The sequence below is a fragment of the Phocoena phocoena genome, chromosome 9 (genome assembly GCF_963924675.1).
Source record: "Phocoena phocoena chromosome 9, mPhoPho1.1, whole genome shotgun sequence".
Taxonomy (NCBI): Eukaryota; Metazoa; Chordata; class Mammalia; order Artiodactyla; family Phocoenidae; genus Phocoena; species Phocoena phocoena.
This window is the reverse complement of record NC_089227.1, coordinates 34,813,665-34,827,819: the sequence shown is the minus strand read 5'-3', so window position 1 is coordinate 34,827,819 and position 14,155 is coordinate 34,813,665. Positions and strand designations below refer to the sequence as shown.

At 36.2% G+C, this 14,155-nt stretch overlaps 1 protein-coding gene across 1 annotated transcript in view; it reads left to right on the top strand.

Annotated features, from left to right (window-relative positions):
- Positions 1-14,155, top strand: part of HDAC9 (histone deacetylase 9) — a 580,466-nt gene that overhangs the window by 258,852 nt on the left and 307,459 nt on the right. The window contains exon 14 of the mRNA XM_065883429.1: positions 8,441-8,574. Within this exon, the coding sequence (XP_065739501.1) occupies positions 8,441-8,574 (134 nt within the window). The remainder of the gene's footprint in view (positions 1-8,440; positions 8,575-14,155) is intronic.

The following is a 14,155-nucleotide window of genomic DNA, read 5'->3' as shown; positions in this document are numbered from 1 at the left end:
AGTTATATAGTTGAATGGCAACACTTAATCTAGTTCCCAGGTTCTAACAGACTTGCATATAGTGTTAGTTGGAAGCCCTAGGATGGAATTTCTTCCCCCCACTTCCTTTTTAGCTGCTGATACGATGATTTACATAAACAAACAAATCTAAGTCTTAGAAAATGCTCCTTATGTACTCAGAGGCACAATTTAGCAAGTTTTAAACAATTATTTTTGCATATTTCCTTTGCCTGCTCGACAAATCAAGTTTAACACATAATTAAAAATTGTACTATCTGGAGGGAACTTACCTCAACATAATAAAGGCCATATATGACAAACCCATAGTCAACATCGTTTTCAGTGGTGAAAAACTGAAACCATTTGCTCTAAGATCAGGAACAAGACAAGGTTGTCCACTCTCACCACTGTTATTCAACATAGTTTTGGAAGTTTTAGCCACAACAATCAGAGAAGAAAAAGAAATAAAAGGAATCCAAACTGGAAAAGAAGAAGTAAAGCTGTTGCTGTTTGCAGATGACATGATACTATACATAGAGAATCCTAAATATGCTACCAGAAAACTACTAGAGCTAATCAATGAATTTAGTAAAGTAGCAGTATACAAAATTAATGCACAGAAATCTCTGGCATTCTTATACACTAATGATGAAAAATCTGAAAAAGAAATTAAGGAAACACTCCCATTTACCACTGCAACAAAAAGAATAAAATATCTAGGAATAAACCTACCTAAGGAGACAAAAGACCTGTATGCAGAAAACTGTAAGACACTGATGAAACAAATTAAAGATGATACAAACAGCTGGAGAGATATACCATGTTCTTGGATTGGAAGAATCAAAATTGTGAAAATGACTCTACTACCCAAAGCAATCTACAGATTCAGTGCAATCCCTATCAAACAACCAATGGCATTTTTCACAGAACTAGAACAAAAAATTCACAATCTGTATGGAAACACAAAAGACCCTGAATAGCCAAAGCAATCTTGAGAAAGAAAAATGGAGCTGGAGGAATCAGGCTCCCAGACTTCAGACTATACTACAGAGCTACAGTAATCAAGACGGTATGGTACTGGCACAAAAACAGAAATATAGATCAATGGAACAGGATAGAAAGCCCAGAGATAAACCAACACAGATACTTTCACCTTATTTTTGATAAAGGAGGCAAGAATATACAATGGAGAAAAGACAGCCTGTTCAAAAATTGGTGCCGGGAAAACTGGACAGCTACATGTAAAAGAATGAAATTAGAACACTCCCCAACACCATACACAAAAATAAACTCAAAATGGATTAAAGACCTAAATGTAAGGCCGAACACTATAAAACTCTTAGAGGAAGACATAGGCAGAATGCTCTATGAGGTAACTCACAGCAAGATACTTTTTGACCCACCTTCTAGACAAATGGAAATAAAAATAAACAAATGGGACCTAATGAAACTTCAAAGCTTTTGCACAGCAAAGGAAACCATAAGCAATATGAAAAGACAACCCTCAGAATGGGAGAAATTATTTGCACATGAAGCAACTGACAAAGCATTAATCTCCCAAGTTTACAAACAGCTCATGCAGCTCAATGTAAAAAAACAAAACAAAACCGCTCAATCCAAAATTGGGCAGAAGACCTAAATAGACCTTTCTCCAAAGATATACGGATCGCCAACAGACACATGAAAGGATGCTCAACATCACTGATCATTAGAGAAATGCAAATCAAAACTACAATGAGGTATCACCTCACACCAGTCAGAATGGCCATCATCAGAAATCTACAAACGATAAATGCTGGAGAGGGTGTGAAGAAAAGGGAACCCTCTTGCACTGTTGGTGGGAATGTAAATTGATATAGCCACTATGGAGAACAGTATGGAGGTTCCTAAAACTAAAAATAGAACTACCATACGACCTAGCAATCCCATTACTGGGCATATACCCTGAGAAAACCATAATTCAAAGAGTCATGTACCACAGTGTTCATTGCAGCTCTATTTACAATAGCCAGGACATGGAAGCAACCTAAGTGTCCATCGACAGATGAATGGATAAAGAAGATGTTGCACGTATATACAATGCAATATTACTCAGCCATAAAAAGAAACGAAATTGAGTTATTTGTAGTGAGGTGGATGGACCTAGAGTCTGTCATACAGAGTGAAGTAAGTCAGAAGGAGAAAAACAAATATCATATGCTGACACATATATATGGAATCAAAAAAAAAAAGTTCTGAAGAACCTAGGGGCAGGACAGGAATAAAGATGCAGACGTAGAGAATGGACCTGAGGACACGGGGAAGGGGAAGCTGGGACGAAGTGAGAGAGTGATATGGACATACATACACTACCAAATGTAAAATCGATAGCTAGTGGGAAGCAGCCGCATAGCACTGGGAGACCAGCTCAGTGCTTTGTGACCACCTAGAGGGATGGGATAGGGAGGGTGGGAGGGAGGGAGACGCAAGAGGGAGGAGAAATGGGGATATATGTATATGTATAGCTGATTCACTTTGTTATAAAGCAGAAACTAACACACCATTTTAAAGCAATTATACTCCAATAAAGATATTAAAAAAAATTTTGTACTATCTGGTACTTTGTTTTAGGTGTTCCTGTTAATAGATATTATAACAAATAATTCAGGTATTAGAATGTAAAGAGTATAGTAGAAATAGAAAAAATTAGGCAAGATAAACCTCATGGATAGGTTAGAATTATGGTTAGAAAGTATAACAGCTGCTGTGGGTATGATTTAGAGGTTATTAGAAATGACCCTTACTTCGGAATAGCTCCTTGTATCCATTTTAGTAATTCTACCAATTGCAGGCCATTTTTTAAAGATTTGTTTTTTTATTTTTAAAAGGTCATCTTTGACCTCCCCACCCTGTATTTTTGTTTCTTCCTTACCATACAGAGTCTTAAAAAAAACATGTCATAAAAGTATATTCGTAAGTACCTCACCTTTACTGCTAGATCATAAGTTAAATGTAATAAAATGAAGTTGCTGGTGCCTGGATCATTGTGAGCATTCAGTGACTGTTTACTGAACCTGCATCTTTTAGGAAAGATACTATGTTATATATGTTTGTGTTGTGCTTGGTTCAGTTCTTTGGCCCTGAAAAGTGTTTAATATGTGTTGTTGAGCAAATCCTTAGGAAGGTATGAAACCTCAGGCTTTAACCAGAAAAGCAATATGAAGCTGAATGTTAAGAACTTGTGATCAGGATCAGGAGTTTTAGGTCTAAAGATTCTAGGCTCAACTTTCCTAATAGACCAAGGTGGACTCAGCCTCGCAATCATATAAGATTGGGCATAAACCTGAAGATATGAATGGCTTCTGTGGCTAAATAATGACTTAACTACACGCAATGATTAAGGAAAGGGAAAGATGCTGCACTATGTGCTTCCTCATTTAATAAAACTGAAAGCCAGAGAAAGCACAAAGTCCAAGCTTATCTAAAAAAACATATCAAAAAATTTTAAGAGTTTTTTTGGTAGAAAATAAACTACTAGAGTTTAAAATTCAGGTAAAGCCTTTATGTTAAGACTCCTTTGTATATTTTCTCAAAACCTAATTTTAACTCTTGTCCCATTGATTGAGAGAGATTGATCCATTGGCTTATGTTGTAAGTGGTAACCAGTGAGGCAGAAAGGGTCAAAGAAAAGTAGCATTCCACATGAATCCCGAAGAGAAGATCAGGCTTGTTTCTCACCCTATAAGTTTTTGTTACTGGAAAAAAAAAAAAAAAAAAAGAGAGAGGAAAAGAATGGAGATGAAGGATAAGGTTAAGTCTCACCTTGCAGTGTACCTGTTAACACCTCATTGCTAGGTCATTAAGATGAGTAAGTGGAGGTTTGGGGTTCCAGACTTTATTTATTTTCTCTTAAATTCAAATGTCTTTCCAGGAGTTCCTGGACTTTGTATTACAATCTCCAGATACTTGGCAATAAATTTCAGCTACCATAACCTGTTTAATAAATTTTTTTTGGCAGTGGCTTATGGAGAAAATTTTGTTAAAAGAGGAATGATTACTATGGAGGTGAAGTTAGATATGTCAAGAGATGAAATAGTGAAAAAAATAAGCAACTTAATGATTAGAATCTCTACTCTTAATATGTTTTCAAAATGAGGGAAATACTGTATTTTATGTTTCCATGTTAATCATTAATATATCCTTCATGCAGTGCAAAACTGTGGTTGAAAATATGTTAAACAGTTCCTTTTATGTAGTAGCAACTCATAAATAAATACTTGATATATCTGAACTGTGGAGACATGTCTTATATATCATTGTATTTTTAAAAATAAATTTATTTATTTATTTTTGGCTGCATTGAGTCTTTGTTGCTGTGCGAGGGCTTTCTCTAGTTGCGGCAAGGGGGGGCTACTCTTCGTTGTGGTGCACGGCGGTCTTCTCATTGTGGTGGCTTCTCTTGTTGCGGAGCACGGGCTCTAGGCGTGTGGACTTAAGTATTTGTGGTACACGGGCTTCAGTAGTTGTGGCTCATGGGCTTTAGAGCGGAGGCTCAGTAGTTGTGGCTCACGGGCTTAGTTGCTCCGCGGCATGTGGGATCTTCCCGGACCAGGGTTTGAACCCATGTCCCCTCCATTGGCAGGCGGATTCGTAACCACTGCACAACCAGGGAAGTCCCTATCATTGTATTTTTAATGTTTCTTTTTATGCCTGCTTCCTTATTTTTTTCCTGCCTTCCCTCTTGTCTCCCTTTTGACTTTATTTAAAAATATTTATTCATCTCTTGTTTATGCAAAATGCCATGTAGAAATATAATGAGTAAAATAAATGTCTGTATTAGAGGCACTGGCCAGTTGGAAGATAAGGCAAATAAAATAAAAGGTAGAACATTAAAGAAATAAGGCTATAAAAACTTCAGTAGTCCAATGAGGTCCACCAAGTAGGTTCATCAAGGAGGTCTTTATAATGGAGATATCTGACTTAGTTCTTACATCAGTTCATTGCTTTATGTTTTTCATTCATTAAAAGTACTTTTGAGGATCTACTATATTCCAAGCATGGTTTACAGACACGAAAAGTTCAGAGGTAAACAATACAACTCTAGTCTGTGTTTTCATAGATCTTACCAGATAATAAAGAAAATATACAATTAACAATATTATACAACAGTTACCGAATTGTGCTAAATGTTCCGAGGAAGACCTAGAAGAACTAGTAGAGCACATAGTAGGAGATCTAATTTAGAGATCCCAGGGAATGCTTTATTGAGGAAGTGACATTAAAACAATTTTGGGGCTTCCCTGGTGTGGCAGTGGTTGGGAGTCCGCCTGCCGATGCAGGGGACACGGGTTCGTGCCCCGGTCCGGGAAGATCCCACGTGCTGCAGAGCGGCTGGGCCTGTGAGCCATGGCCGCTGAGCCTGCGCATCCGGAGCCTGTGCTCCGTAAAACAATTTTGAAGAATGAAAATTTGGTATAAGGTATAAGCCAAATGAAGGCTAGAGTTATGGAGGCAAGAAGGAAGAATTTGGGTCATAGATGGGATAGCATGTATGATGATCCTAAGGCTGGTATGATTTTGAGTCTTTTGAGGAGTGGAAGGTAAACCTTTGTGGGAGAAATAGAGATCAAGTGAGGGAAGAGTGTGAGATGAAGCTGGAGAGGTGGGGAAGGGCCTATGTATGCTGTCTTGAGAAATTTTAACCTCATCTTTGAAGTCACCAAAGGGTTTAAGCAAAGGTGGCTACTGTTAAGTGGCAAATAGCATAGAGTGAAAGTCAGATAGCCAGTTACAAGGCTATCTCAGGAGTTCAGATTAAAGATAATAGCACCTTGGATTTTGTATGGTTTTGGCATTGGAGTTAAGAGAGTGATTCATTATGTATCTTCCAGGGAAAATAGACAATACTTGTTGGTTCGTTGGAGAGGGAGTGTCAAGAGGACTGTAAGATTTCTTATATGAGCAATGGTGGATTATGATATCCTTTACTGAAATGAGGAACAGTGTGTGAAGTTTAAGATTATGAGCTCAAATCTGTGAAAGTTTCACTTTATGAAAACAAATGCAGATTTTGGAGGGGCAATTTAGACAAGTGTGCAAGTGTACTGCTCAGAAGGGAAGATGAAAATGTGAGAGTTAGGGGCACAAGGAGGGATTTTGAAGCCATTGTGTCGATGTTACGCATCAAGAGGGTATCATGCTGAGTGAAACACGGCAGACAGAGGAAGACAAATACCCTATAATCTAAAATCTGTATGTTTAGATCTGGAATCTAAGAAACAAAACAAAATGAAAACAGACTCAAATGTGTAGTTGCCAGAGGGAAGGGGGTTGGAGGGTTGGGCCAAATAGGTGAAGGGGATTAAGAGGTACAAACCTCCAGTTATAAGTAAGCCACAGGGGTGTAATACACAGCATAAAGGATATGGTCAAAAATATTGTAATAACTTTGTATGGGGACAGATGGTTACTAGACTTATTGTGGTGATCATTTTGTAATGTATGCAAATGTCGAACCACTATGTAGTACACCTTAAACTAACATAATATTGTATGTCAGCTATATTTCAATTAATAGAAAATAGTGGATGTTATTTGGACCAGCAAAATGGTATTTTTTCCTAGACATGATTTTTGCCACATGGTTCCAAATACACATGTCATTCTGCTGCATGATTTTAATACAGTCAGGGACAAGTATTTTCCCCTCTTGAGTAACAGGGACAAGTATTTTTCCCTGTTGAGTAACAGGGACAAGTATTTTCCCCTCTTGAGTAACAGGGACAAGTATTTTTCCCTGTTGAGTAACAGGGACAAGTATTTTTCCCGGTGGAGTAACAGGGACAAGTATTTTCCCCTCTTGAGTAACAGGGACAAGTATTTTTCCCTGTTGAGTAACAGGGACAAGTATTTTCCCCTCTTGAGTAACAGGGACAAGTATTTTTCCCTGTTGAGTAACAGGGACAAGTATTTTTCCCTGTTGAGTAACAGGGACAAGTATTTTCCCCTCTTGAGTAACAGGGACAAGTATTTTTCCCTGTTGAGTAACAGGGACAAGTATTTTCCCCTCTTGAGTAACAGGGACAAGTATTTTTCCCTGTTGAGTAACAGGGACAAGTATTTTTCCCTGTTGAGTAACAGGGACAAGTATTTTCCCCTCTTGAGTAACAGGGACAAGTATTTTTCCCTGTTGAGTAACAGGGACAAGTATTTTCCCCTCTTGAGTAACAGGGACAAGTATTTTTCCCTGTTGAGTAACAGGGACAAGTATTTTCCCCTCTTGAGTAACAGGGACAAGTATTTTCCCCTCTTGAGTAACAGGGACAAGTATTTTCCCCTCTTGAGTAACAGGGACAAGTATTTTTCCCTGTTGAGTAACATTCCTCTAACACAATAATGTAAGGGAGAATAATATGCATTAATTGAACCTACTTTTTAACACTAATTGCTTGTATAGTATCTGTTCTTGAATAGATATTTAGAAATTTCTTATGATGGATTCTTCTGTCCTCACTCCATGCCCCCAGAGAATGTATTTTGATGGTAATTTATTGGAATATTTGATTGGTTAAATAATGTCTTATGTCAGGCAATTTTGTAAATAACATGTCCCCTCGCCCCAAGGAATCAGGTTAAGGGTGGAAACGTTTTTATAGTAATTATTATCTAATTTGTTGCTTTAAAGATCCCTATTTTATATATCCCTAATAGTTCATTTCATCAGATGTTTATAAAATCTTCCCCATCAAAGGGTCTAACTGAAATATGAAATGTGTTAACTCATGATAATTTAAAAGCAGAGTTTGTTAAGTATCTATGTGATCTCTACTAAAGGTATTGCAGCTGACTTACTCGTTTTTTAAAAGAAACACTTCAGTGTTCCACAATCTAAATTATAGATTTTATTTTATTATAAAGTAAGAAGAAGCTCTTTCTGCATAACTTTGAAGAAATTGATAAGCAGAATAGGCAAGCAGTTGGAAACTCTTCCAGTTTATTACAGATGTCACATGATCTAAAGTAAGGCTAGATTACTCTTGAAATAAATTCACAATTTAAAGAGTCAGCTCATTTTGTGGCTTCACTGATAAAATTGAAACCTCTACTGAATTGAATTATCTGTCTAAAAATGCTTCATAATGATTTAAGATACTGGTAAAATTACAGTATTTTTTTAAACCTGAAATTTCTTAAGTATCACCATCTTTATTACTTTACTACTAAGTAAGCTAGGGTCTGAGTACTGATTAATCCATGAGTTGACTTCTTTGCATATATATCCAGATCCATAGAGCTAAATAGCTCTGTGTGCTTCCTGGGAATTTGTGGATATGTATTTTTTCTCCATTTGTAAATTTATTTGGAAAAGAATGCCTTTTTTGGAGCAATCATATTGTCATGTAACTTGTATCATTCCTTTGTATCATTACTCATCTTGTGCTGTGTTTTCTTTGTCCTGAAGGAATTGCCTATGATCCTCTGATGCTGAAACACCAGTGCATTTGTGGCAATTCCACCACCCACCCTGAGCACGCTGGACGCATACAGAGCATCTGGTCACGGCTGCAAGAAACCGGGTTGCTAAATAAATGTGAGGTAATCCTGAATTGGCCACACTCTTTTACTTACTTAAATAAATCATGTAAAGAGGCCAGTATTCAATTGGGTAGGTGTAGAAAAATGTTAACTCTGTAGTACAAACACCATGATTGATGAACCATCGTAGACATTAGTAGCATAGAACTTATAACCTGACACTGGGCTGGGCACACAGTGGGTACTCAGTCTGTGTTGATGGACTGAGCAGCTGCCTGATGTATGTGCTATTACTGCAGCGTTTTTCTGTACACACGGTAGTATTCTAGGTATCATTTATTGAGTTAATTTTCTGAGAAATTCTTCGCAAACTGTTAAGTGCTCAGTAGTTGTTATTTCTTGTTATAAGCGATACTCTGAACTAACGTATATGCCGATTTTGCCTCGTGGAAATGAATAGTTTTAAAAGATTAACTGTCTTCTTACCAAGAAAAGTCACTTCTTTTTATTGATGTTTAGATTCATTTCTGTAGATTCTTGGTGAGTCTTATTTTTTATTTAGAAAAATTAGTTTCTTTAGGCTTTCAAAAGTTAAAAGTAAAAATGTTATCAGGTCAAAAAGACTCCCATTGTCAAATCTGCAAGATATATAACAACCAGCAGTTGTTTGATTTAGTTGCTGTTAATGTCCAAAGTTGCTTAAGATCCAGTAACAGTCTATATTTGAGTCTGAAACTTTTTTAGAAGAAAAATATCCCCCATGTGTTTTCTTACATTACCTTAACATTTATTGATCAAAAGCACTTTTTTTTGGGTCTATATTCTGTTCCAGATGTGTTCTAGGGACTAGAATTATGGAATTTCACAAGGCAAACATGGTCCCTATTCTTATAGACTGATAATTTAACATGTTGCGGAACATATTTGGTTCTGTTATCCTTCTTTATAGAGCAATGAAGGGAATCTAACTAGTTCTTACCAGTTTGGGAAAAACGTAAATGGATAATATTGATATTTTGACCGTAGTTATGTCAGAAGGAAACTAATACTTTGAAACCGTACTAAATTCACTGTACTTTGATAAAATAAAGACAATCTTTTGTGAGTACTTTTGAGTTAATTGAGTTAACTGATTTTGACAATCGAAAATGTAGTCAATAAAATTCTATTCAAAGCCAATTTACTTTAAAGTGAACCTGTAAAATATTTCAGTTGAAATAGACATGCCAAAGCAGACAGACTATTTCTTAGAGTCAGTGCACTTGCCTCTATTTGATAGCAGGAGTTAATTCAGTCTGATCTTTCTTCTCTGCAAAGTACTAAAAGTAACTGACTTTTAAAGATGCAAACTCATTCATTTGTTGTATGCATTTCTAAGGATGAATTATTTTCTTTATTGATTTTCTCTTTTGAAGATGAACTGTCTATCTCATCTTACAAAGGAATTAAATGGTTATTTTCTTTACATCAAAATATAGATAATGTCGATGGGTCATTCAGCAGTTGGGATTGTAAATGAATACGTCAGAGCAGTGTATACAGACTTAGTTTCACAAGTTTTATTATGTGTTGATAACAGAATTATCAAATGTTTTTCATATGTGGAGTTCTGCTGTTGATTAAATGTATCCTTTACCTAGAAACCCCAAAGTGACAGAATTTCAGCTAGATTTATTTCTCTGGTTCTTTCCTGAGTGAAAGTCTATTATTCATATTTTTCCAGTAGCATCCATATTATATGGCAGAAGGCTTTCATACTCTTTGGTAAATTTTAGAGTTATCTTCAAGGTTTTCATGATTTTGATAATGCAGTTTGGAAGCCAAACCACTCTATTGTCTGCACAATCCTATATGGAGCCGGTAAAGTAAACCATCAAGGAGACTTACTTGTGGTAGACTAGCCTTAATGGATATTTATTCATGAGAGTGTTCCTGTCTCACCTTCGCATCTACTATAGATGTTTTCTAGCTTGGCTATCTCTCTTTACTTTTGCAAGCTGAGGCATTGCTGTTTACATTTTTTTCACTTTCAAGTCTTTGTTATATCCTGAAGCCCTGCCCCAACTGCTCCAAATTAGCAGTGCCTGATCACAGCCTGAAATGCATTGTTACTTTGTGATATCCCTTAAATCTGTTACCTGAAGGAACACTATTTACGAAAGGAGCAAAGTGCAGAAGTAAGTGGAATGTAATATGGTTCACACTGGTCTTAAAATTTAAAAGTCTATTATTCCTTTGTGATCAGTCTTCTTCTTCTGTTCCTGGTACATCACGTTATTTTAGTTCTGTATTATTTGAAACCATGAAATTCAGTTTATACAACAGCACTGCTGATGTGACATCAGACCCAGGATGAAATGTTAGAAGAACAGTGGGCACCCCACAGTTGAGTGAGAATGAGTGAGTCTATTCCAGTCCAGTCAGCAAAGATGAGTCTCTCTAGCAAACAATCACACAATTAACAAATAATGCACTTGAAAGCCCAGATTGGCAGGTTGGCTCTTAATGAAGACCAAGCACAAAAGTCTGATCCAAAACTTTAAAAGTGCAAACAGAACACTCTTTTTCCTAACATAGTTTAAGAACAGTTCAGCAGGTGTTTGCTTTCCTAAGTGATGGAATTGTTGCCCATAATATTTATTTGCTCCTGTGTTATCAAAACATCTATGACTTATGCTGACCTAATCCAAAACACACCATAGAATTTCACTGGGACAAGAGGTAAGGAGTCTCAATTCTGCTGGCGTACAGAGAAAAAAATGCTTTCCTCAGCCAATGGAGTAGTCAATGTTGCAATTAAACAATGATTATGATAGAAAAGATGGCAATTTTAAAACGTTGAAAGGGCTTCTTTGTTTTTAAACAATAGTCTGATCCACAAATCAAACTTATGTATCGTTTCAATTCATTTATCAATGTAGAAAATTAATCAAAATGGATTCCTTCAAAGGTTATTGTTCAGTGTTAGAGTTGACCTTAGTCCTGCCATTAATTATCTGTGTACTTTTGTCAGATCGTTTAACCTTAGTGATCTTTGGTTTTCCCATATGTAAGATGAGGGTGTTAAGCAAGATATTTGCAGGATCTTTCAGCTCTAATATCACATGAAATTAGATGCCTAAGAAGGTAATTTGGAGCATAGCACTTTCTTTGGTTAAGAGTAGACAAAACTTTTAGGATGTTTTAGTAAACATATTGCTTTTAGTTTGTAAGCTATCGTGTAAATTGGCTGTGCTTGGCAATTTACAGCCAGAGAAAACATTAGTCCTTATTATATTAGATTACAGTGGTTACATGGGTTAACTTCTCTTGGCATGACGTGGCACTGTTTTAAAAAAATTGAAGTAGTTAATAGTCCCTCATGCCAATACCATTTAGTTGTTTCCCCTGTTGAATCATTCACACTGAGTTTAGTGATTCTGTTGGGAGTAAAAAGCAAAACCAGCAGCTTTCTTGTCACCATAAGAAATGGGTCTGGAGGGGTCATTTGGTGTCCTCTTTGGGAATAAGCTCTTGGATTAGGTAGCCAGGTTTCTGAAGTGTATGTACCCCTGAAGAAAAAGATGTGCTCTTCTGTGCTTAAAAAATTGCAGAGGTTGACCCATCATCTGTTAGAAATGCACTTGCAGGTGTTTTTCCAGAAGTGCTCATGACTCTCAGCCCCACCACGCCACCCACAGACATTTGCTTGCTCTCACATTTGTTTTGAGAATAATAACATCTTATAATGCTTTTGTTGGATTACACATTATATGGAATTTGCATTGCCTCTTTGTGACTAATATTGAATAACTTTGTTTCGCTTAATTCATAAGTAAAAACCATAAGCAACATACTGTGCTGAAATGTTTAACTGCTTTATTCAAGTGCCAACACAAAGTAATTACAAACAATTCTGGGACACAGAACCAAGCTACTGTTGCCCCTTCTGGGACTTCTCAGCCATTCCAGTGAAAAAAGTGGAGAGCAGGTTTAGTGTAAAATCTTAAGATGCCTGGGAGCTCAGGGATAGGGTCTCCAGCACACTTTCCTGCACACACAAGTGATTTTTAAAATACCTTTTGTAAATCGAAATAAAGAAATATAATACTCTTTAGAAAAACTCAGTTTTGAAGTGTGCAAGTTTTCTGACTTGAAGGTTACAAAGTACTAAACATTGCAAGTTAATGGAAATTCAATTAAACATTTGTTTTATGGACTAATCTAACTAGATGGCAGCACATAACAGCTTACTGTTTTGTTTAGTTTGCAAAAAACTTTTGTGTGTGTGCTTGTGTCTTAGAATCTAACCACAAAGCAATAAGAAACTCAAACAGGGAATCTGGTGAATTGTCTCTAAAGGATATGGCAGTTATGGAAAGAAGTGCAGATGATCTAGATGTGATGAGTAAACCAGGGTGTCATTATTCTGAGAGAAATTTGTATTACCCAGTAGAGTGAACCCTGGCAGATAAATAACATTAAAAATACCTGTGAAGCCCATAATCAGAATTAAGATGATGTGGAATTTTTTTTTGATTTTGATTTCTGCAAAAAAAAAAAAATGTGGAAAACAACCAATAAAAGGAAGTAAGACAGGCTGCCCTTCTGAGTCCATTTGGAAAGTGATACAGGATTTTTTTTTTTAAACAGCAGCATTAAAGCTTATTAGCAAAAAATGACTAGTTATATGGATTTGAACTGTCTGAAAGTTGTGCTAAAGTAACAAAATATTTATTGTGACAAATTTGTTTCATACATGATTAGTATAAAAAAAGCTTCAACCCAAATCAGTAAAATGTTCATTACAATGTTTAAAAAAATAATTACAACATAGGAGATTCAGTTGCATAAAAATTGTGAAAATTGAGCCAGTACACTAAGGCATAACATTTTTTTCTTACTTTCTGATGAGCATAATGGTTTGAAATGAGTGGACACAAAACTGGAAAAAAAATACATAGTACATACGCTTTTTACCACCCAGACATTTGTTATTAAATGGACTTGCTGTTTTCTGAAGTACTTTTGAAATTATTCTATGCCCTGAACTACTTTTAAATAAATTGTAATGACTGAATCAAGCAGTATTACATGCAAGTAGATGGCACTTGTTATTTTGAAGACCAGATAAACTTTTTTTTTTTTACTCTCCAACCTTCTCTCTGCCAGCCATTTATTTTAGCTATTCCATAGTCCCAAATGTTGGTTAGTACAGGGTCAGCATCTTGAATTCACTTATGAGCAGGAAGAATGGACAGCTCCCTCTAAAATGTGGTTCTTGACCTAGGTTACCCATTAAAATCCACTGGGTGGGTCTCAGTTTCTAGATGCCTAGGTTGTAACCAGAGTTAAGCAGGAGCTCTAAACGTATGACCCAGACATTAATACCTTTTAAACTTATGCAGCTGATTCCAAGGTTCACCAATGTTAAAAATCAACAGAAACTCAATTTCTTAACATAAGCTTAATGAGGTAGAGACAAAGAGGTGAATGGAGTCAAATATTTGGAGATGGGAGAGTAACAAAAGTAAACATTTACCTGAGAAACAAAGGTGGTATTAACTCAGAAGTTTCATGCAAAAAAAATTTTTTAAATTGGGAAAAATGTTCTTTATTTTGAAGTTGTCATGGGATAGGAAAATGAGTTCTAAAAAATACT